Source organism: Mytilus californianus, unplaced genomic scaffold, assembly GCF_021869535.1.
Source record: "Mytilus californianus isolate M0D057914Y unplaced genomic scaffold, xbMytCali1.0.p SCAF_9, whole genome shotgun sequence".
NCBI lineage: Eukaryota > Metazoa > Mollusca > Bivalvia > Mytilida > Mytilidae > Mytilus > Mytilus californianus.
In genome coordinates, this window is record NW_026262745.1 from 18,304,532 (window position 1) to 18,329,641 (window position 25,110).

General features: G+C 31.1%; 1 protein-coding gene across 3 annotated transcripts in view; it reads left to right on the forward strand.

The window, feature by feature from the left end:
- The window catches only part of LOC127716431 (uncharacterized), a 140,107-nt gene that overhangs the window by 90,200 nt on the left and 24,797 nt on the right, over nt 1–25,110 (forward strand). For 2 of the 3 annotated variants that reach the window (XM_052222616.1, XM_052222617.1), the window contains 10 exons: nt 314–442; nt 2,672–2,950; nt 5,169–5,333; nt 9,470–9,784; nt 10,721–10,921; nt 11,697–11,765; nt 13,205–13,412; nt 14,956–15,063; nt 17,875–17,940; nt 18,581–18,966. In XM_052222616.1, coding sequence (XP_052078576.1) covers nt 314–442; nt 2,672–2,950; nt 5,169–5,333; nt 9,470–9,784; nt 10,721–10,921; nt 11,697–11,765; nt 13,205–13,412; nt 14,956–15,063; nt 17,875–17,940; nt 18,581–18,883 — 1,843 coding nt within the window. In that variant the 3' untranslated portion in view covers nt 18,884–18,966. Of the gene's footprint in view, nt 1–313; nt 443–2,671; nt 2,951–5,168; nt 5,334–9,469; nt 9,785–10,720; nt 10,922–11,696; nt 11,766–13,204; nt 13,413–14,955; nt 15,064–17,874; nt 17,941–18,580; nt 18,967–25,110 lie in introns of those variants that run through there. The other variant, XM_052222618.1, reaches the window with a different exon arrangement.

Genomic DNA, 25,110 nt, shown 5'->3' on the forward strand with positions numbered 1-25,110 from the left:
CGTTTCCGGTCATGTCGTTGCATTTACTCATGAACCATTCAATCAAAGCTTTTCACATTTTAAAATGTTGTTACTGTTGACAAAATGGAGGTCAAGTTAGATATTGATGATTGTAACTTTTGCCATTTAGGAGTTTTGGTCCTTGTGATATTGATAAATGCCAGGACACAAATAAATGTTAAAAAATCCAGTTTACTGTCATTCTGACAGCTCTTGTTACATGTATATTATGAGGCTAATACCTGCATGGGTATTTAGTTCCAAAGTGTAAAATGTATGTCCAGTCTTTCTAAATATCTCTTTATTGCTGTAGAGATTTAAATTTAATCTGTGAAAAAATATACTCAAGTGGAAAAGATTTAGGAATGGAGTCAGTTGATGAAAAACCGCATGATGTTAAGAGTTCAAAGGAAACTATTACTTGCTTATTGGAAGAAAATAGGTAAGTACCGAACTTCATCGACATGATATGACATGAACGAAATGGTCAATACCAGGCAAATACTGTCTTTCTTATTCAATTTGTCTATACACTATGCCAATCTCCCTGAACTGCCAAAAGACAATAATATGTGTGAATAAATTTATGAAAAACAACCAAATTTCTGCCACACACACTTATCCTCATCACACATGGTTTAAGATACTGTAAATTCAGAAATTATTGCAATGTTTTTATTATTGCGAAAAAATGCAACAGGGTTATAAACGCAATAATTTAAACTCGCATTTTGAAATTTTTTATATGAATAAATAGGAATTTTTGTCAATATCGCAAACATTAAAATCGCATAGTAGTCTAAATGATAAAATCGTAATAATAAATGCACGCAATAATTTCTGAATTTACAGTACATACTCTTAAATTCGATAGTGTCGATCAGACTTAGATATAGGAAGATGTGGTATGAGTGCCAATGAGACAACTCTCCATCCAAGTTACAATTTATAAAAGTAAACCATTATAGGTCAAGGTACGGCCTTCAACACGGAGCATTGGCTCACACCGAACAGCAAGCTATAAAGGGCCCCAAAAAATTACTAGTGTAAAACCATTCAAACGGAAAAACCAACGGTCTAATTGCATATTCATTGCCATTATTTTTTAACTGGGGATCATTCGTGTAAACCTATAACGAGTTCAGAAAGAACAAAGCATAAAACCATCCTGCAATTCTTTGCCAGTATCTTTAAAACTCTTAATAATTGCAAAATGTAAGGGCCGGTGTAACAAATGACACGATAAAAAAAGCGCCCAAACTATTTGTTTTAATTATTTTATGAACATATTATGAAATTAGTTTAAGGAAAGGTACGTAAAAAAACAACAACCCAATTAACCTTAAACAGAATCTACGGATCAACATACTGTCTTCAACAATAAACTAATGTCAAGCTCCAAATCAGCCAGCGTTTCGGCAAATGTTGAATAAGTGTTAACAGAGCCTGCCAAAGTCCGTAGTGGTCATAAATGTAATTAAGTATGAAAATTATATTAAACAAAAATAACGAAAACTGATGAGGTTTTTGACTTGTTAAGAATACGATTTATTTAGAACTTGTACCCAGTCTCTTATCAAAATTAATCATATTAAGTTAATTCCCATAGAAACCATACAATAGAAATCATTGCAGAAACAGCAGTTAAGTTATGCATGAAACAAAAAGCAGATACAAGTGTAAAATTGTATCAAGTGACTATTACAACTGTATGCTCTAAGTAAACAAACGCTAAATGTATTTAATCATGTAATATATAAGTCATGCTTTCTAACACTCTAATAACGTCCTTGAAGCTCACAGACAGACGTGTACAGCAAAGTAGCAAATACAAAACTATTGTACTATTGTATTGTATATGTTTGACAAATTTCTATTGAAAATATTATAAACCAGGAGTATCTTTTTTCAAAAATGAATTAATTCATTTTAATTTAGAATGTTAGCTCCTCTGTTTCAAAATTATTTTCCTTTTAAAAGACTGTATTAAATTGATAGCATATAAATAAAGGAACTTAAAAAAACAGAGAAAAATATAAAAGTCTGTATTATTGTTTTTGAGACAGAATAAAAATGAAAATTTAGAAGAAATATTCCCTCTAGATTTTTCAGTCATTTAACATTGGTACCTGTGCTCTTTCGAAAACTATGAAAAAGTGACAAGGATTTTAAAAGATTTAAACAAAATAGCTTTTGAGCTATATGTATAAAATTATGAAAAGAAAAGAATGTCGTCACATTCACAAAGTTATTTTAATGTTATATGCAAGTTTTTTCCCGATAACTAACTAAATGATGACAGCTTCTTAAATACTGTACATACTGTAGCCCTTTATTTTTTCATTGATTGTTTTTGTATAAAAATCTATGCCGTGCTCAGTGTACAATAAGTTCGTTACGAGTATAAAGGAGAAGCAGATCTGCATGGAGATAAAAATGATATAGAATGCTTGGCATGTTTCAATGAAGTTTTGGGAGAAGCGTTATATGGAATTGAATATGGTCAAAATTTTTCATGAGATTAAGATCAAACATGTAATTTTCTCTTAGCAGTACATTGATTTTGTGCATTTTTTCAATATTTTGTATATATATATATAGCTTCTTGGAAATATATTCAGTTGTTCATCTTTGTTTTGTATACTATAGTTAATTTTTGATATTTATCTAGGAAATTGAGTAAAATTCTTAGTATGCTAAACAGAGAAATCGAGACCTTGGACATGCAACAAAAAGATGCTAGCAAAGACCAACATAAAAAGAATGCTAAAGTTAAAAAACAAAAGGAGGACAAAGACATGAATAAATTTAAGACCAGCAAGCAAAATGACAAACAACACTCAAATTTAAGTGATGAATCGCCTTTTACCGTCTTCACAGCTTTTGATAATAATGCTCCGAGAATAATTGAAACCCTTAAGAATGAGTCTATGCTACAAGAGCAAAAAAGGTATTTAATTAAACATGTTAAAAATGTTTTAGAAAATTAAAAAACAACATGAATTTAATCATCTATATAACAGGCAAAGAAATTACTACAACATTGTAATGATATGCTGAATACATTATAGCAACTTTTTCTTAACCATCACGAAAGATCCTAGAAAACAACCAGTTCCTTAGTTACTTAAAGCTGATTAAAATCCAATTTCAACCAATATATAGATCCTATTTCCTCAAAGCAAAATATAATTCGTTACACATTAAACTGATTTAATGCAAATACGATATCATACACCGTATGTTAGCAAGAAAAGCATGGCAAAATATAAGTTTCAACAGATGTACTACCATCTGTCCTTATGCCATGACAATATGTATTAAGTTATGTTTTGATTTATTAAAAACCAATTAAATCTTAGGACCCGTGAGACAACGTTAAAAAAATCTTAGTACAATATATGTTAGATTGATAACCTTTACTTAGTTGTCAAATTATTTAAAGATTTTTAAGTGAACATGGATTTTATCTAATTTCATGTGTTCTATAAGCAACAGTATTTAAATAGATAATTGTCTTATTAACGGACATCTGGCATCTACTTGTATTGATTCTAGACCAAATATATCTAAGACAATCTCTAGAGGGCAAATTATATACGGTTTCAACAAAATTACACTGAAAAATGTAAAAAAATCAGCAATACAGATAAATAATACTTAATAATATATCTAAAATACACGAAGTAACTGAAAGCAAACCAACGGTACATAATCTACTGATAAGGAAATCATAATTAAAAACTATTTGAAAATGTTTGTAATTATGGCTACTTTCCCATGGCTTTTTGCAAAGGAACACTTAGGTAGCATAATATGGGATCCTGATCAATGTCTATCTGCGAGTGATCACGTAGGTCATTGATTTAAGAAAAGCTTGTTCCGGTTTAAATCTCGAAAAGACTTTCACACAAACCAATTGAAATAGATATATAAATAAGTGGGAATAAATACGACTTTTCTTCTAACTTCTAGGTGATATAGCACATATGTGCCATGCATTAATTGTAAACTGACACCATTGTGTTGAAATTAGGAATTTTGTTGTCTCTGACATTTTCTCTAAAGTCTTAGAATTATATTCAACAAGGTGCCTGGCTAGTTCAATTGTAAACATAATGATATTTGTTCTTGTATGCACATGCATTACCTCTTTTTATTAACGTATATTATTTTCGTTTTTTTTAAAGACGTGTGGTAGCATGTATTTTTTTCTCTTCACAATATATTGCTATAGCTATGTGTTTAAATTTCTATCATTATGCAATAGTCGTTATGGTTTTTTTTCTGTTATATTTCCTGGTAACCTATAGATCATTCTATGGTTGGCAGTTAGTTCATTAGCACGTGCACCTATTACTTTTATATTTCTAACCAAAACATCAAAGAAACTTCTAATTGACAAATGAAAAAAAAAACGCCATTTCTTTTTAAACTAGCAAACAACCTTCATATAGATCAACGGTTTCTTTAAATTCCTTTTTGATGACTGTTGTTGAAAAATGATCATATGTTATCCTGCTTTCACATGAGTACTCAGATAAATCTTAAAACATCACAACTGTCCCCGTATTTTTTATTTTTTTTACGAGAAACTGACTTATAACAATATTCACAACTCAACTACCCTAAAATTGTTCCTTCACGTCTGATTTGAGAGGCCCTAGGCTCTAAATGTAGTTCTGAGACGAATATGGAATACAGCCACTATTTTAATTACAAATTATATATTTTCTACTATATGCTTTAATCTGTTCAACTTAACAGGCAGTTCAAACTTTTCTTTCTCAATGGACTTGAAGAAGTATTATTTTGAGTACAGACTTTTATCCACGGCGGTGATCTTTCTTCATTTAGGCTTTTGTAATGGCTTATCAATTACAAGTGTTCTTGTCAATAACATCATCAGGAATTTACAAAAGTAATACAGCCGCAACAAAAATAATACATGTTAATATCTATATTAAGCTCGGTGCCATAATCAAGCATCTTTGGATTAGCGAAAAAGACATAATTTGAATTACAGAATATAATCTATTGATAGCAAAACATTTGTTGTTATATTATCAAAGGAAAATTAAACATGTAAACAACCTTCTACATGTTTATAAATTGTTATTTAAATGTGAACACTGTACCAGCAGACGAATTATTAATTATTTTTACAGTCATCTTGATAAGATCAGACAGATTGCTATTGGACTTTGTAAACGAGAAGACCAAACGAATCAGACGGTACATTCTTTGCTAGACACAGGCAAAGCAGCGGAGATTATACAGAAAGAAGTTGATATTCTTTTACAAATGAAAGAACAAATGGAAAACGACAAAAAGTAAATAAAGTTATAATTTATTTATATTTTACTTTAAGCTAACTTGTACCAAACTTCCGTCTGAGCTTTGGCATTCAATTGGCATTCGTTGTATAAAGTCGTTCGGTGTTGACTGTATAATCAAGCTTTCTATGAATATCTCTTAAGGAATCTAGTTTGTAGATGTTATCTGTGGATTCTTTCAATTGATTAAAATTAGGGCCATTGTTAAATAAAACAGAACTGAATAAAAAAAGGCTTCAAAACGACAAAAGTAAAACAATACACGACCTGATTTATGTAAAATTCAACGAACGAAATACAAATATGATATACAGCAACAAACGACAAGCACTGAATTAAAGGCTACGAACTTGGGACAGGCACATACAGAATTTGGCGGGGTTAAACATGCTATCGTGTCCCACCCCTCCCGTACAGTTTGGACAGTGGTGTAACAGTACGACATATGAACAAACAATAAAATTCAATTGAAAAGGACATCACTCATTAGATCGATATAAAGCAGATTAAAAAGTAACAAAAACACATACCGGACGTGGCAGGGTATATAAACATCACTATAATAAAAAGGACATTAAGTGCAGATCTGAGAGTACAGATCTGATAGTACTCGCAGTTTCTGACAGCTAGTTCAAAGTGAATAACAACTAAAGAAATATGTTTCTAAGACTAAAGTATCAATCAGTATACAAATCCAACATCCAATGGATTTAGTGTGAAGACGTTATTAACAATCAGAGAAAAATAAAGGCAACAGTAGTATACCGCTGTTCGAAAGTCATAAATCGATTGAGAGAAAACATATCCGGGTTACAAAGTAAAACTGAGGGAAAGACATCAAATATAACAGGAAAACAATGAAACAACAGAAACACTAAAGTGCAACAAAAAACCAAACGACAATGCAACACACACAGAAACGAACTATAATTTAACAATTGCCATTTTCCTGATTTGGTACAGGACATTTTAAGAAAAAATGGTGGGTTGAACCTGGTTTTGTGGCTAGCCAAACCTCCCGCTTTTATGGCAATGTTAAATATAACACTAAAATGACAACATTACATGACAGGACTACATTACAAATAAATGGAAGAACATTCAGGATAGAGATATACACAAATAAACAATACAATAGAACATTACGACATGCTAAAAGTTATTAAAGGTACCAGGCTTACGACCTTGTGCAATGCCAAAATACAGGTATCGATATATATAGTAGAACCGTGAATGTGCATATGTATGTATTTATCTAACAATAATGCTAGTTTGTTTTAATTTACTGATAACAAGATAAATATCGATACTTACGGTATAGAAACAATATTTAAAAAACTTCTTACTGTGTCAAATTCATAACATTTAGAAAAAAAAATAAAGGATCGATTAGTTTACCCGGATCGTATCTAAATTTCCTGCCTCGGTAAACACAATCTCTGTAAAAATAAGTGTTCTAGGTACAGCAAAACTTACAAACTTTTAAGTAATTTACGGAAACGAAATACCTGACTTAATAATTTTCCAGGAATACATATGTAACATATGTATGATATGTAACATAAAAAGTAAAATCACAAAAATACTGAACTCCGAGGAAATTCAAAACGGAAAGTCCCTAATCAAATGAGAAAATCAAAAGCTCAAACACATCAAACGAATGGATAACAACTGTCATATTCCTGACTTGGCACAGGCATTTTCTTATGTAAAAAATGGTGGATTGAACCTGGTTTTATAGATAGCTAAACCTCTCACTTGTATGACAGTCGCATCAAATTCCATTATATGGACAACAATGCGTGAACAAAACAAACAGATATAATAGGTAAAAATGTAAAAAACAAACAGCAGTCAACATTGTGTTATAATCGTAATCACTAAAAAAAAAACAACAACATACAAATATGTAACAAAGAAGCATTCTTATTTTTGAATTTTATTTATGTATCTTAAATTCACCCATAAACGATTGAAAGATTTTCAGCATTGGGACCGAATGGCCATATCATATATGCTCATATGTATTACTGGAAAATTATTAAGTCAGGTATTTCGTTTCCGTAAATTGCTTAAAAGTTTTACTAAATTCTCCTATAGACATTTTAATAAAAAAAATTTAAAAAATTAAAAAAAACGTCACTACAGACACGGGCACATATTGCGAACGAGTTTGTTTTGAACATCTTAAGATGATGTCAAACATTATCATTCAAAAAAGGAAAATTTATCATAAGGACAGAAAGAAATCGTCCTCTTTGTCGTAAATTTTAGAATAGGATTTTCCGTTTAAAAATGAAATAAATATCTATATCTAAGAAAGGACAGTTATTACCGTTTATATTTGGTTCATCTGGGTAAATTTCGGTAGTGAATTAAGAAATGTCTTGATTATTTAACGAAACATTATCATAGAGATAACGATCAGCGTTTTTAAATTTATCCATTTAACGTAATTTAGACGGTTCTTTACTGAGTTTGGTCAGACACTGTGATTCAAAACAGTACAAGAACCAGTCTGCTATTCAAAGAGCACAACTGTTGTCCGATGGAATATCTGCAACCTTTCGATACATTTTAATGCCGAAACGTACACAAATTTAATCAAATTAAATAAAACGCTTCATCTTTTCATCATACCTCCAGTAAGTATATATAGCATATTAACTCTTCTCATTTGAAAAGAAGGCATAACATAACATGCGAGCATATATATATTGTGTTTTTTATATCTTGTAAATAAAAGAGGTTCTATAGATGTAATGAAAAAAAAAAACCATACTCAGATCGAGTTTCTAATTGATTACAAATTTCAATTAATTCCTAATTGAACCTCTGGCACTTAAATGACGAATTAAAGTACATTTCGTAAATTTTGTCAATAAAAAATAACGAAAAAGGAAAAACTATAGACCACAAAGTAATCAATTTAGGAGATTCTAATAACAGTCATATAAGTCAACAAAACCGAAATAAACTCGACTCCTCATAAAAGTTACTGCCCTTAATTGATGATTTTCAGTTTTGTATGTTTCAGTCATTATATTAAAGTTTGTTAAGATTGATAGAAACTTTCAACTGCAAAATGATGAGAAACCTTTAATCTACAAATATGTCAAACGATTGAAATTACTAATTAACTCTTTATAAAGAAATATTGGCCTTCTGTATAAGAATATTACAACTATTACCCTTTTTGAACTTTGGAATTTTCTTAAAATCTATAAAATATATTCCTTTATAAAACAAAAATAAAATGATCAGCAAGAAAAAAACTGTTACGTGTCAAAATAGATTTATTATACATTAACTGAAAGTTGTTGCAATTCTTCCGTTCTTGGTTTCTGTCTTGAAATATTCAATATATATGAAGAAACTGTAAACAGCACCACTTTAAATGTAAATCTTCTAAACAATCAAATAATTTAAATTGTGGATCAATTTCTTGAAGGATTAAAACCATTTATTGGTAATTTATTAATCATGTTTGTGTTTTCCTATTTTCCTGAAGGAGAAAAAAATGGTAAAAAAAGTATAGATGTAACTTTAAAAAAATTCGTTAAGACATAATTTTATATATCTTATTTGAAAGAGTACAGTCACACAATTATACATAAGCTCTAAAAGAAAAATACGTTAAACAATTTCAGTTTTTGAAATGCTTATTTGAAATTGAAAAAAGGAAATCTCCAAAATAGTAAGATCCGTTTCAAGAATAACATCCGACAGGGGACACTCGAGAATAAAAGTTGAGGGGTTTGCAAATTTACAAAATCAATATTTATGCCAACACAGAACCATCGGTTTTCGGGTGGATGGAACGTCCATCAGCAGCAATATCAACAAAGAAATAAAAAAACTACCTGGTTGATACTGATTTCATTACACACAACACGTGATTCACATCAGGCCATATATAGCTTGCAGCTAAATCTCTATGTGTTTAATACGTTTTGCAGCTTTTATGTTTTTCTCTTAATTTTTGAAAGTACATATGTTAATTAAAACAAAATGATTAATTAAATTCTAAATCTAACAGATGCAAAAATTTCGAATACATCAGCAATAAATGTAATGATAACAATATTGATAAAATAAGATAAATGAACAGTTTTTATCTTTTCTAATTTCAGGGACCTTGGTTATCACTTAGCTCAAGCCCAGTTTGTCAGTAAAAACATTAAAGCGAGCAAAGATAAAAACGGAGAAATACGCGTTTCTGGAAGAGTTAGCGAAAATAAGACTACAAGTAACGTAAATACAAATGAAAGAAAGACTAATACCAAGGAACAACACAAGAACCCACAACATGAGAAAAAAATAAATACAAGGGAACGAACAAACATACCAGATAATTTACAAGGATATATATCAGAAACTGTAAAGGAATTGGACAAAATTCTAACTTTCATACAAGATGAATTTAACAATCTAGACCATCAACATGGGTAAAAATACAATTTTAGTGTTAAGCTCTACTTATTCCAACGATCCACTAATACTAAATTAAGGAGAACTATAAAGTAGTTCACAAAAAATGTTCAAGAAATACTAATTGCGTTATTTATTATTATCAAGTGATTAGAGCAAATCAGCCCTTATTCGGATGAATTAGGTCTTTGTTAAGTTTTGTATGTGTTTTAATGTTGAGTTCATTTATATGTTTTTGGTTTAAGTATGAAATTCATTTGCACTGAACTAGTACAGTATACAGTATCAGTATACAACAACACCTCCCCACCACACACAAGAACAAACCTCAAGTAAAATGATAATTATGAAAAAAGGAGCCGTTGGCATAAGAGATATCTTAACATTGACTGCAGTCAATCAGCCTTACATGATATATTTTACCTTACCAAATAGGGATTGTTGTTCACGGCATGTTATATCTAAAAAAAATCTATATGAGATGAAATTCTATGAAAATAAAAAAATATAAAAAAAAACAAATATTTTGAGTGCCATACTTGGACAACTATTTAGAATTACAACCCCCAAAAATATTTTGACACAATTTAATCAAAATTTCACTTTTAAAAAACGACGCTAAAATGTTACCCTTTATCATGTTTATTGAAGATTTAGGATTTTACGCACAACGAAGAAAACTAGAAGAAGCAGTCTGAAAGATCAGGCGTGAATCAGACTTGGATGCAATAAAATGTCCTGATTTTCCATTTAAATAATGACTGATATATCACAAATAAAATATATCTTGTATATATCTTTTTTAAAAGTGAAATATTGATTCAATTTTGTCAATCTAAGTTTTTAGGGCTTAAATTCTGAATATATGTCCAAATTTGTTAAATATCATGTTCAGTTATTTGTATAAATAAGATATATAGCTTTTTTTATTATCGGACTCTTTGATGTTACAGAGTGAAGGATAAAGCACTAAATCATGTTCTAAACACAACACAAAAAGCGACATTTTACGTCAGAAACAGTATCGAAAATATTGAAATGGAAGGGAAAAGATTTGATGTTGAAGATTTTGCTGATTTGTCATCATTTAACGATGACATATTACAACTTGTCACAAATGTAGAGTCCTTGAAGAAAAAATATGACAAAAATCTGTGAGTCAAATAATTAGAAAGGCATATAAGACTATTAAATACAAAAAAATCAATTACCAAATTACTTGTTTTAGTTGGTACAATTAGATAACACTTATCTTTAAAAATGTTGCTATGGAATCGATCTATGGACGAGCAATAAAAAATCAAACTAAAATTAGAAGAATTTCATACATTCCCAAAATATGTGATGAAAATGCTTTAAAAAAGTATGAAGATATAATATATTGAGTGTTTGTTTCTAACTTTCTAAATGCTCTCATTGGCAACATTCTCCTTTTATAAGAACCACATGGGGAAATGCATAATGATAACAGACACTGAATGTTTGTTTTATGAAATTATTCTGATCGAGTATCCTTAATTGTATGTACAAAACAAACTTATCAATGAGAGTAACCACTCACACAAATTAGCTGTTTTGCTATTAACACAAATACAATTTAAGGTCAATCAGTATAAGTTTTGACTGAACAGAAACGTCTTTTTTTATCTTTTAAAATCGTCTTCTTGGTTTTTAAAGTTTTGTACAGACGACTGTTGTGAAACAAATAAATCATTAAAATGAATTGCATTTTCCATTAAACATGTTAGATAGACCAATTCAGTATCAAGTAGAACAACATATTTTTGAGCTCAATAATTACCAGTGTGAACTTAAGTTTAGAATCAAGACGACATTGCAATTACAAATTAATTACTTTGATTGAGAAATGAAGCCTTTTTTGTTAAAGAATCTGCTTTCAAATAATAAACATAAAATATATCATTTTAGTCAAGAGATTGGTCAAACAAAGAAACAATTAGAGGAAACAAAAAATGAATGCGAGACCTTACAGCACAGGTGAGTATAAAAAACTATTCTATACGTTACAGGACTGTATTCCTCTCACGTAGTGGTGTCATTTTAGCGATATTTGTTAACATTGCTATATAAGTGGGAGGTTTGACTAGCAATAAAACCAGGTTCAACCCACCATGTTTTCTTAAAATGTCCCGTACAAAGTCAGGAATATGGCAGTTGATATTAAATAAAACATTTCTATGTATGTTGGCGTATGTTTTTGTTGCACTTCATTGTTTCTGTTGTTTCGTTGTTTTCCTCATATACTTAATGTGCGGTTTAAGTTTGTAAGCTGGATTTGTTTTTTTCTCAATCGATTTATGACTTTTGAACAGCGGTATACTACTGTTGCCTTTATTTAGGTGTAAGCGAATTAGGCTTATCATCGGGTTTGTACTTAAATAAGCAACACGACATATGACAACTGTGGAGCCGGATCTGCCTCCACTTCCGGAGCACCAACCGGAATATCCCCATGGTATTTTTCGCCAAACTAAACACAATAAGAACAAGGCAGAATAATTAATGAAAATTATTAATAAAGCACACTACCCTCATAAGAACACAAAAATTTAAGGAACACAAAACCCCGTAAAACCGACGAATGTGTACAACCGACGAATGAGTAGTTTTATGCTTTACTTGTACAAATGTTGTAATACCCGATTTGTTCTCAAAAGTAAAAATCGAATATTAAGTCCTACTCGATAATAATTGTTGGTGAACGATACACGTTTGCAGAGTTGACTTCTCATTTACAACTCGGAAGGGTTTGCTGACCAACAGCATATGACAGTTATCTTGATTGATTGATTGGTGTTTAACGCTACTTTTAACACTATTGTAATATTTTGGAGTGCTCGGAGGGAAGCCCCCGATCTTCAGTGTGAAAGCTGATAATCCTTATCAATTAAGACAATTAATTTCAATTAAGATTGGAGTCGAGTGCACCTGTCCCGTGCGGGATTCGAACTTACAACTATACAACCTCAGTGTTTACTGCCTAGTGATTCAGTAGTTAGACTACTCAGACCACTCGGCCACAGAGGCCCCCTGAATCAATATGTCAAGATATTAACATAAAGTGCAGGTAAACATGCATGTAGCCAATAAACTCATCATAAATACCAGACTTAAAAATTTTGTACGCAGAAAGCGATTTTCGGCGACAAAACTCATCTGTGACGCTCGACAAAAAGGTAAAAAGGCCACAAGAGAACGAAGTGGAAGAACATTGAAGACCCACAATTACGAAAGGTTTGATTGAATGGGTGATAGAGATTCCATTACATACGCTATTGTTATTATGTTTAAGTATCATGACGGGAATTAGTATATTGTCTTGAGAAGATTGCTCACTTCCATTACGTTTTTTTCAGTAACAAAGCACCACTTAATTACTCATTATTTAAAACTACAAAGAATATATCATTGTACAGGTTGAGTAAGATGGCTGGAGCTCGATTAACTGATGGAAATCCGAACATTACAAACTTAGGGGACCCGAACAGGCCGATGAAAATAGGAGAAACTTATTCAGAGTTGTATGACAATGAATGGACTGATACTATGGATTTGTGTATACAAAAGTTTGGCAAATCATATGGGGAAGACTCTATTATTCAACATTTGTTTAAAACAATAGTTGTAAGTAGATGGTAAAAACATATTGAAATGGACCTTTATGTAATGGTTGAAATTTAAGGTGTATTGGGTAGAAAAGTGTACCCGACCGTTCATTTTCTCTGGTTATATTTTCGATTTGAGTCTGTTTTCCTAGCAATTTTACAAATTAGACTTTAGCTCATTACAGTCATGGAAGAAAATAAAACACCCAAAGATAAGTAAAGATAAATGACTTTATATTGATAATTTATAAAGGCACTATCAGGTTAGACAGCGTTTATCGTATTTGTAGTCATCAAGTTAAAGCATGTTCTTGCCTAGGTCATGAAAATAAAGATATTATCATAAAAAATAGTTTTCCAAATTGAAAAAGACATTATCACTCACCATTTTTCTGTGAACATGTCGGCATTGTACATTTCAGTATTTGCTAATAAAAATACAGTCCATGTGCTACTGTAACAATAGGACATTGACCACATACAAGAATTACAAAAAAACCCTCATCAAACTGTATGTTAAGGGAAATCGATGGACCAAATTTCAGGAAAAAGAATAAGGAGATGAGAGGAAATATAAAATGAGACAAAAATCTCAAGAAACAAATAAGAGAATGAAGTACGGAAGACAATATACAGTTTCAACAAGTTATCCTTAATTATACAACATTTCAAGCTCTATTATATAACTTCTTATCTCATACTCTTGAATTCCAAATATAAGTAAGATGAATACTAAGGTATTTATGATAAAATATCTCAAATGGTATTATACCTAATCGACTATTTTCTTTGGAAAACTGTGTTCACTGACCCTGGAAACAAACTACTTTTTGTATACAATTTGGGGATATGGTGTTGGGATTTGTTATGTCCGTTAAATTTCATTCCGACTGGTACACGCTCTATCGTTAATTGCAGTGGCGGATCCAGGGGTATAGTGATTGCCTTATATATATAATTATATCATGTTTTTTCACGATTTATATGATTTTCTGGGCGCTCGGGTGTATATATCCGTTTATGGAATTACATCACTCTTATTATTAATTATGGATCTGCTCCTGGGTTTTTCCTAAGAAACTTATATCAACATTGGAACATTTGTTATGATAAAATGATATTTGACAATCATTGCGGAGGCTTTTGACTTAAGGCAGGCACACGAGAGCGTTGGGTGATTAATCGATACAAGATAATGTTAATAAACTGTCAGAATAATTAGTACGTAATAATGAATGTATATCAATTTAGAAGATGATGTTAAACTTTGTAAATGTATGTTTTATTTTTCTGAAAATAATTGGTAAGTTTTTAAAAAAACAATCGGCCGAAAAGTTCAAGAAATTAGTAACAACATAGTCTAATGAGTTTTATTCCCCCTTACAAACTCCTGGTATAAAGTGCACATGGGATCTTGTATCACAATTCCGTCGCCTCTGTAAATATTTTTTTTTATAATTTTTATAAAATACGTGACACATAGCACCATACTTGTATATAATAATGAGCACTTTGACAAATTGATATTCAATTATTGACATTTACATTTAAAACCTTTTTAGTGTTGCCACAAATATTGCGAGGAAAAGTCTGCAGTCATGTTAAAAGCCGGAAAAGAAAGTTTACTAACTGCAGTGACAACTCTAATGATTGTGAGCAGTGAGGCTGAGGTAATCGTTTATGGTGTTCATTAAAGGAACAAAAGTAAACAAAATGTATGTTAAATGCATGACAAGACTGAAAGTTGTCTTCTATGATTATCGGACTTAACTACAATAATATATATATACCTTTTTCTTATATATCATCTGTGTTAATATAGATATGGACCTGGTAAGATCAAAGTACTTTATGCTGCAACCTTATAATTATTTTTCACTAACAAAATTGGATAATCATTAGAGCTTTTAATATTCTTTGACTAAAATGACGTTGCATTTCTCTGTTGGAAATCGTTTGAAAGCTAAATAACCCTCTCCTATAAGTTCTAAACCACAGTCTAATCATCTTATAAGAATAATATTTATTTTATCAAACAGAAGTCATCAGTGAATAGAGAAGTATTCATTTCATTTTAACTGCATTTTTATTTGGTTAGTTTCTTTCGAGTAAATATTGGGTTAATATGTGGTTTATTGGGATGCTTGTGGACTTTTTAATATGTCATATCAAAACCGAATTCTTTTCAAAACAAGAAAATGTGCTTCATGAACCCAATAGCTTTTGATAATACGTGAAATTTGATTCGGTAAAGTTTATCCCTAAATTATGTAGGTTTACAGAGTAACAAAAAAATCTGCAAATGAAAATCCACGTTTGAATTAGTAATTTCGTGTGTACGGAGCACATTTATAAAGTTCAACAATGTCGTTATTTTACATGCTAGCAATTCAAAAGCATGAGTTTGATGAGATATAAGAGATAAGAAGAAGCATTTTTGCTTTAACAGTCTTTCGACGATAATCGACGTCATTGCATATTAAACAGGATTTTTTTAAGGTTTGCCTCGGGATGGAATTTTTTATTCCCAATTAGCCTCACATAGCCTAAGATTCATCAAAAGATTCTCAAGAAAAAATCATAAGAAATTAAAGCATCACTGTCTTCACAATCCGAAAATAGGTATTGTCCTTGCACTAAATTATTAAAAAAAAAATAAAAAAAATGGCGACTATGTTGAAATAACATAAACGTTACCAATTATTCTGCACCAGATGGTCATTTGACAATCAATGTCTCTTCACTGATGCTCGAGGCTCAAATATTTGAAAATCCGTAGCTTATTAAAAGGATGAAGAGCTATAAATCAAAAAGAGTAAAAAAGTATGTCTAAGCCGGGCAAGGAATCAGAGCTTTGCATGAGGGAGATACATTCCTTAATTTCAAATAATTTCAAAAATTTTGTATCAGCAAATTCTAATAACACAAAATCCGTATTTTCATGCCAGTACCGAAATAATGGCTACTGAAATGGTGATACCGTCGAGGAATATCAGTCCATCAGCAGAGGTATCGACCCAGTGGTAGTAATAACATAAACGGTACCAATTTGTCTGCACCAGATACGCATTTCGACAATCAATGTCTCTTCAGTGATGCTCGAGGCCAAAATATTTGAAAATCTAAAGCTTATTTAAAGGACGAAGAGCTAAAAAAAAAAGCATCTATCCTATTGAGCTTGAGCACAGATAACGTTATGTCTGCCTCATATATCCTGACTTCAATCTTGAAATGGACAAGTTCGCTTTAGAAGAAAACTTTACAACAAAAGGGATGACTTCCTTGTAGTAGCATTATACCGGCTTTACATTCTTATTAAGTAAATGTCGCATAATTCAAACCATTACAGAGCTTGCGTTTCCTATCATGATGTCCTTGATAAAGAGGTACTGCTTACAGGGAAGTAATTGAAAAACCATATGCTTCAAAGTAATAAAGTTGAAATCATCCCTTCGAAAGTTTTATTAATAGATGCCTTCATGCGTTGGTTGGCCGTTATGCATATTGACTAGTGTAGCATCTGAAGTCACACCCATTTTTTGTGGGATTTGTGTTGCTCATTCATAGTTTTATATACAATGTTTCATGGATTTGTTTGTCTTTGCGTTATCTTACGTTTTTTATCGTAGAATCAGCATTTTCTCTTCGACTTATGTCATTTGAATTTTCTTCGGTCTCTCCCGCTCTTTTTAAATTGAAAAATACAGAATTTCTGGTATTCGATCCAAAACTGATAACATATTAATATCTAGATATATGTATGCCAGTATCACATATTACTTAGCATCGTATGAAAGTAAAAATACTACGAGGACAAAAGAAAAAACAAAGAAGATGTGCGTTCAACTCTCCACAAGATTCCAAATGACATATAAGTCAACAACTATAGGTCATCGTACGGCCTTCAACAAAGAGCTAAACCTACACCAGAATTATGAACTATAAAAGTACAAAATAAGAAAAAACTATAAAATCAGTTTAAAAAGATTGAACTCATCAGACAGATACAAAACACAAAAAAAATCCCTAACGAAAACACGAACGACACAGAACTGAGAGTACTCGGAGTTACTGAATGCATTTTTAAGGCCAATAATAACTAGTACATAACCATGTATCTAAGACTGAGACAAGTATATTTCATATTCAGTCAAATTTGTATTGATCATGATTCATCAAATTAACAGTTTGTTAATGGAATTTCCTAATTTAATTTAATTTAAACATATTTATTCATAGTGTATTGGAAAACAAATTATTGCAACCTATATTTATTCTTTTCCACTTTGCGGGTGCGAATGCTGCCTTGTAGCGGCATTAGTCTGCTGTTTTTCGATATCTACAAGAGTGTCTTTTACGTGCAAGAAATATGGGTTTCTCTCAACACGGTCAGCCATTTATCGTCCACTTCAGACGGACTATCATCGTTTCTGAAGACCATACTCGCAATTTCATAATTTCTTTTTTGTTTTCTTGGTTAGGTTATAAAACAAGCAATGGACATAAGAAAAATGGCAACAGAATCAACGTCGGATCAACTGTTGGATGTAAGATTTTAGATTGAATATATATCTTGTTATTCCGTGATATGACCAAATTAGCCTTAACACCGATAAATCAGTGTGTATTCACTTCCATTTGCAAATATTCCTCGCTTATGTAGATTTTGGACATAATTTGAAGCATTAAATACATTTTTATCATATAAATGATATTAAAAAGTTTTAAATAAAGGTCCTTGTTATTTACGATTGAAATTGGAAAAAATCCACCGGCTTTCAGAGAAGCATTTTCAAATAAAAAAACATTGCTTCATTTCCGTCCATCAAAAAACACAAGGCAAACGTTAGAATTAGTTTGGAAAAAATTGTCTGATATTTTCGTCGCATTTTGCGAACGAACTTATTAGAATTAGAGCGTCCTGATGTTTGGTAAAATTGTCATGTGAGCATCGTCTAACTTCTAATCTGTTTTCAAATCAATCCGTCGTCAACTTTACTTTAACCAATACTCCAACAAGAAATGGGGAATCAGTAATGATCAATAATTAATAGATCACCATGTAGAAAAACGTATTCGTTAGAACAGAGTAAGAGGCACTGGAATTTATAAACTTGATTTCTAACAAATTATTTTCCTAATTTCAAGGGTACTGAGTAAATTGTTCATTGCACATATTAATTGCAGAGTATTCGCAAAAGTAAGAAAGAAATAATAGCAGCGTACTTTAAGACCATGGATAAAAAGATTCTTGAGACGATCATGTCGACATCATTCTTTACCAAATGTTTTAAGTTATGTTGGAAGATGGTAGTTCAAGACCCTCCAATGTTCCTTGATGAAGGACCACAGAAAGACAAAGCTTTCGACAAAAACGTTTTCCGAGAATATACAAGTAGTGGAACTAAAGTGGTTTTCACGGTGTGGCCTGCATTATACTTACATAAAAATGGAGCACTGTTAGTGAAAGGTGTAGTAAAAGTCAAATAAGGATTCATATAGAATAAACATTTGAAATGTTTTGATATATTTTCTTATACATGTTATAATGGTAATAAATATCTTAAAGAATATTTTTTGCTATGTGAATTATTTTTAAGGTTCCTCGCCAAGTACACAAATCATAAAATCTCACAAAATAGAGAAAGAAACAAAATTTGTTATACTAGACCGACACTTTGAGTCGGATATTTAGTGAGGAAGTTCACAAGGTAATTGGTCACAGAAAGACATGTTGCCCTACCTGGACACATTGTTTTGATCGAGCCGACTAGTTTATGTTTTTACTGCTAAACACCAGAACACTAGCAAATACCTATTAAAAGTCTTCTGTTCGTCCCAGTCAGGGTTCGAACGCACGACCTCCTGAATTCTAGGTGAGCACGCTTCAACGAAATTAAAGGGACGGGTTGACTGCATGACGAGTGGAACTATTTAACTAGATATCTGAAATTGCAAAAGAAAACAGTGCAAGTGGGTTCTTGGATAATTTTTCTCTAACTAGTTTGTTTTTGTAACAAATGATAATTCAGTAGTTCTGTAACAAATTCCAGGAGAGCTACAAATGTATGTAAGATTTGAGATCCTTTTGTTGATTAGCTCTTCTTATTTATATCATAATTAGGTTATTAAGATTTCCAAATAGTGTTGCCTCAAGTCATTGAGGAGACATTCGTTGTCGAAATGCACATCTGGTGCAGTGAAATTGGTGCTATTTACATTATGTAAGACAAATATAAGTATGTACCTCACATTCCAACAAAATTATTGACTTATTGCAGACAATTAGTTTATGAAGCGTTGCTCTTTTACGAATACATGTGATATTTTGTTACATATCAGAATAAATTCTTAAATAATGCAAACTATTTATTCTAATGAATTAAGTATCATTGTAAAAAAAAATCGTTCAAGTGAGACATGGTATAGCAAATATCGAATTATCTCACAAAATCTTATCACATACTATTATTCTGTCGTTATGTTTCAGGTAATATCCCTCTAACCTTTATATTGCATTTGTTCTGCGAAACATCTCTTTTATGTAAAGCACAGGATACCATGTGGTTTGTCTTATACAAATTGTGCAACATCGGGTCTGATATCGATATCTTGAACACTCTTTAGACATCACAATATCATATTTGGATGTGAAGCGCTCACAGTGCCATAATTTCTATTGAACGGTACACAACGGTTTACGCTCAGTTTCACTGTGTCAGAGAGCCTACGTTTTTGTAACAATATCACGCTGATTATCAAAAATTAGAATAACGCGTGAAGTAATACGAAGATGAGCAGAATCTAGAATATTGGTGGTTTTCAAAAGAGTAAAAAAAATAATGTTTGCATTTTGAGAAAAATATACTATTGTAATTAGTAGTTATACTTGGATATATTGGTTAATTTCCAACTATTGTAGTAGTATTCCTGATGGATTGAAAATGTAGTTATTTGAGAAAATAACATGTCAATACGACCAGTCTGGTGCTCTTTTCATCCACAAAAGATAAGATCAACGTACAGTTGCTCGATACTGTAACTCATTATAACTTTAATCAACAATTAATGGACATAAAATAAGATAAGTGCACTAGAAGCAATAGTGAAATGCGTAAACATAATAAATATCAAAATCTGTTATTGAATAGTTATCAAAGGTACCAGGCTTATAATTTAAAACGCCAGACGCGCGTTTCGTCTTCATAAGACTCAACAGTGACGCTGAGATCAAAATAGTTAGAAAGCCAAACAAGTACAAATTTAAAGAGTATTGAGGACCCAAAATTCAAAAAAAAGTTTTACCAAATATGGCTAAGGTAATCTTCGTCTGGGATAAGAAAATCCTTAGTTTTTCGAAACATTCATACTTTTGTAGACAAGAAATTTATAAAAATGACCATACAATTGATATTCATGTCAACATCTAACGGTAGTATGCAAACTGTAGATAGTAATTTTCCTTAATGATTAGAGCTGGTTTGGAAATAATTAAGAAATGAACCAATTCCAGATTTAGTTTCCGTCAATACCTTCTTCTTCTGCTTCTCCAATTCGGAATACAATTCAGTACTGGAAAACAGTTATTAGTTAAGCTCCCAAACACTTCAGGTTAAATACATATGGTTGGTCATGTAGGATGCCATCAACAACATCATGTCCATTCCATTGATCATGAAATATAAATGTTAAATTATGTATTCCGTTTCAAGTAGTAAACTCAGCATTTGTTTCTTTGGTAAATTCTTTATTGTGTTGATGAAGATGGTAGTTGTATATGGTTCTGTTATGTACAATATGTTAGAAAATTGCAACAATTACGAATTTCATCAGTTATGAATGAATCGTTTTCAATTAAATTTTTATCCCGTCGTAAAATTTCAATAATATTGAACATTGACCAATATTTAAGATACTTCAGTAGGTAACATGACATATTTGCAATCGACAAATCTAAAATAACCATTACAGCATCAGTTGGTGAATACACTTAATAAAAAAGAAAAGAAATTTTCAAACAGGTACATGGCAGTAATTGTTACAAGCTTCAATGGAAAACCATAGGTTACCGTATTTACATAATCAATCGTATCTTAAGTACCCTGCAACTGATTAGATAGTGTGCATACATCACCATAAGTCATGCGCATATATATAAGTGTGAACATTTATGTCATTTATCACTCGGTCCGTTCATTGATAGCGTTTGATTTTGTCATTCATTATGGACTTCCTCTTTTTAAATTTATCTTGAAGTTCGGTAATTTTGTTATACTACTTTTCTTTTCATCTCAAACCATAATCATATGCATTCCTTCTATCAAAGTATAGGAAGCAAATCAATTATAATTACTATGACCTGTCAGTGTCAGTGTAGATGGTACATTACAAACACACAGGGTCGACTTCGATTTGATTAACTCGGGTTACTAGGGTGAAGCTTTTTACGTAACTGCGCAAACGCACTAGACAGTTAAATCGAGAATAACATACAAGTCGAGTTAACTCTTCAAACCCCTCAAAAGAATCAGAGAAATGTTTTTTAACGGTTATATCATGTTGTTATGATATTGTAACTGTCATATTTATTTAGTTGGCCTAATTTGTTTTGTGTGGCCTATTATATATTTTTACATTGTGTACAAAATAAAACACATTGGTTTACAACTATGCAGTTTAGAAAAAACTGGAACAATCATTGATACTCATGGAATGATTAGAACTTTCTATTTCACTTACATAACGTTTCCAGAATGATCATAACAAAAGATGCGTAATTTAAACATCTAGCGTTATCTAGAAGTTTCCGTTTGAGTATATATATATATATATAAGTATGCAGACCCTAAAGTTAGAGATAGACTTAGACATCGTAAGACATCAACATTCTCAGCAGTTGGATTGACACTTTTATTTACAAACTACATCATACTAGATTGTGACCTATTGGACGTAATATTCTGCGTGGATTCCCGAGAGGATTTCCGGATAAAGAAAAGATTAAAGATTGGACTCATATTTTGACAGTTAAGTTGACATTTCTAATTGTGTAATACTTCTTGTAGACTAGTGTATAATAAATCTTCTTAAATTTTATTATTGATTTGTGTCTTTTGTTGGCTACAATTAAAAGTGGATTTTTCTGGTCGTAACAATGTCAAATATTCATTGATAGTGTTATCTTATTTTAGGCCCGAGAACACAGATATTTCGTAGTGCAATTCTTTTAGACAATAAATGAAAGTTAAAAAAAATCCCACCTGCGCTTCTCAAAAAATATTTTAACAGTGTATTGTACTAATTTTGGAACAAATTATCACAATTATAGAAAACTTCATCAGCTCTTACTCAAAATATGGACAATTTTGTGTTAAGGGGGTCTTGAAATCTTTCGACAGCTTCCAAAATGCTAATTTTAACCTTTTTCAGCTGGACCAAAACACTACTTTACTTTAAAATTCATGACCCATTTTTTACAGTGTAATTTCATCCCCCGACTTGATAATAGTGGCATTAAACATGAAGAAATGAATTTGGAAGGGATATAAAAAAAAATAGCACACCGTCCACAATAGGGACTATATTCGTGGACTACAAAAATCAAATCAAAGGACGATAATTGTGTTCCCGGACCTAATTGATTGATTATAGAGTAATGATATGAATTGTTCGTGTTAATAATGCACATTTTCATAGTAAATATTAAAATTATCTCTTTACAAAGAAAGCGGCAAAATGATAATTCACGATAAAGCCAGCGTCGGAAAAATGGACACTGCTACATTGTGCTATTGAATATGCCTTTTTGCCGGATTTAATTAAGGTATTCTAATCAGAGCTGGCAAAAAGGCATATTTTTCTATTTTGCCGGCGTCGTTTTTTATTAATGGTACTGCCAAAATATATTAAAATTCCATATTCAAAATAACAAATTCATTATAATGCCGGCGCAAGCAAAATAGCCATTGCTAAATATATATGCTACTTGCCAAAGGTATTTTGATCACAGCCTGCAAAATAACATATTTTCTAGTTTGCCAGCAACGGCAAAATAACATATTTTCTAGTTTGCCAGCAACGGCAAAATAGCCACTGCTTTATCAAATCGTACGTACCAAATCGATAAAAACATTTTCATTTTATATTAAGTCAATAACTGAGCTGGTTTTTTATTTTTTGGTTTAATAAAGTTTTAATTTTTAACATTTGTTACCTAGTGTAAAATGCTTGAAGCTTAAATTTGCAGGTATTTTGTTTTTAGTTTTTACTTACTTCACTGGTTCTTCCATCTTGTTTTCTTTACTCTACACGACTAAACCTGCCATCGTGGTAGGTAGAACTCGACTCGGGTCATAACGTTAAATTGATGACGTTTTAGAGAAACCCTACCCGTTCGATTTAAACTCTACTTACAAGAGTAACCCAAGTTCAACTAATCGAAGTCGACCCAGGAGAAAAGAAATTATTTCATACCTGATGATGGAAGTTTTTAACGACCTTGACTGGCTATACAGCCCTTGCACGGTCGGGAATTTCATACCTGATATGAATAGAATGTTATTAATGGTTCTATTTTTTCCTATGATATCACCCATTGTATATGAACTATGCAAGTTGGGAAATACTTTTAAAGAATGTTATAATGTCTTCTTATGTGCTATATTGATACAAGCTTTTAATGAGCTCAACCTACAAGAATAAATATAGTACTTAATGATAACCCTGTAAAAAAAATCCATGGATATCTAATATTTCTGATCCCAAGAGAAAGTTTCGTTTAAATTTTAGCATTCTCCAAACATAATTTCTTTTCAATTTGTTTCTTATGTTTCATTTGAAAAACTACATAGGCCTGTTTGGTTAAGTTCAAAGTATTAAAGTAGGTCATTTGTGCTTATTATTATATGTAAATTTATATTATTACACGATTTACAATTTGTTACTTACACCATACTTGAACGGATGCATATCAAGAACATCCATGTGAACTATTTCTATATGCAAAATGTCTTTCCATTTAATATTTCATTAAGATGGTTTTTCGTGATAGATAGACAAACAACAATGGCATTATTTTCTTAAATAATCTAAGTTATCACAAGTGATATTGATTTTCTTTCATAATTTTTTTGTGTGGTCCAACCAACTACTTGGGATCATATGATATAATTGTAGGAATTGTCTTTCAATATCAACTGTTTCTTGAAATTAATTAGAAGAAAGAAAAACATTGTTCTCATTCAGTAAATCATCATAATACTATCTCACACCATTTTTCATTACAAAATAGTTATATTTTCAATTTTCAAATGTTTATTTGATCAAATAGACTGGGCAAAGACGTAACTTTGAATCGAGGTTGAATTTCTCAGTTTTAACCAATTCAGAAAAATTTCCATCCAAAAACTAATAAAGAGTAGAAATATGACCTGGCTGTGTTTCCGACTACTAGGGGAAATTCACGCATTCAAATTTTGACATATATTACCGCTTTCTCACAATCAGACGTATTATAGGATTCCAACTAGATCGAAGAAAAAAAAAGAACATTTTTTTTGGTCTTTTAAAAACACATTTTTATTTCAAACCCTCAAATGTACTTTATATATAACAGTTGAAAAATTTACATTTTGGTAATTAAATTTGGTTTATCATAATTATCATTAGTATTGTTATTCAGAAATTGTTTGAGGGACAAGGTTGTACTAGAAATAGTA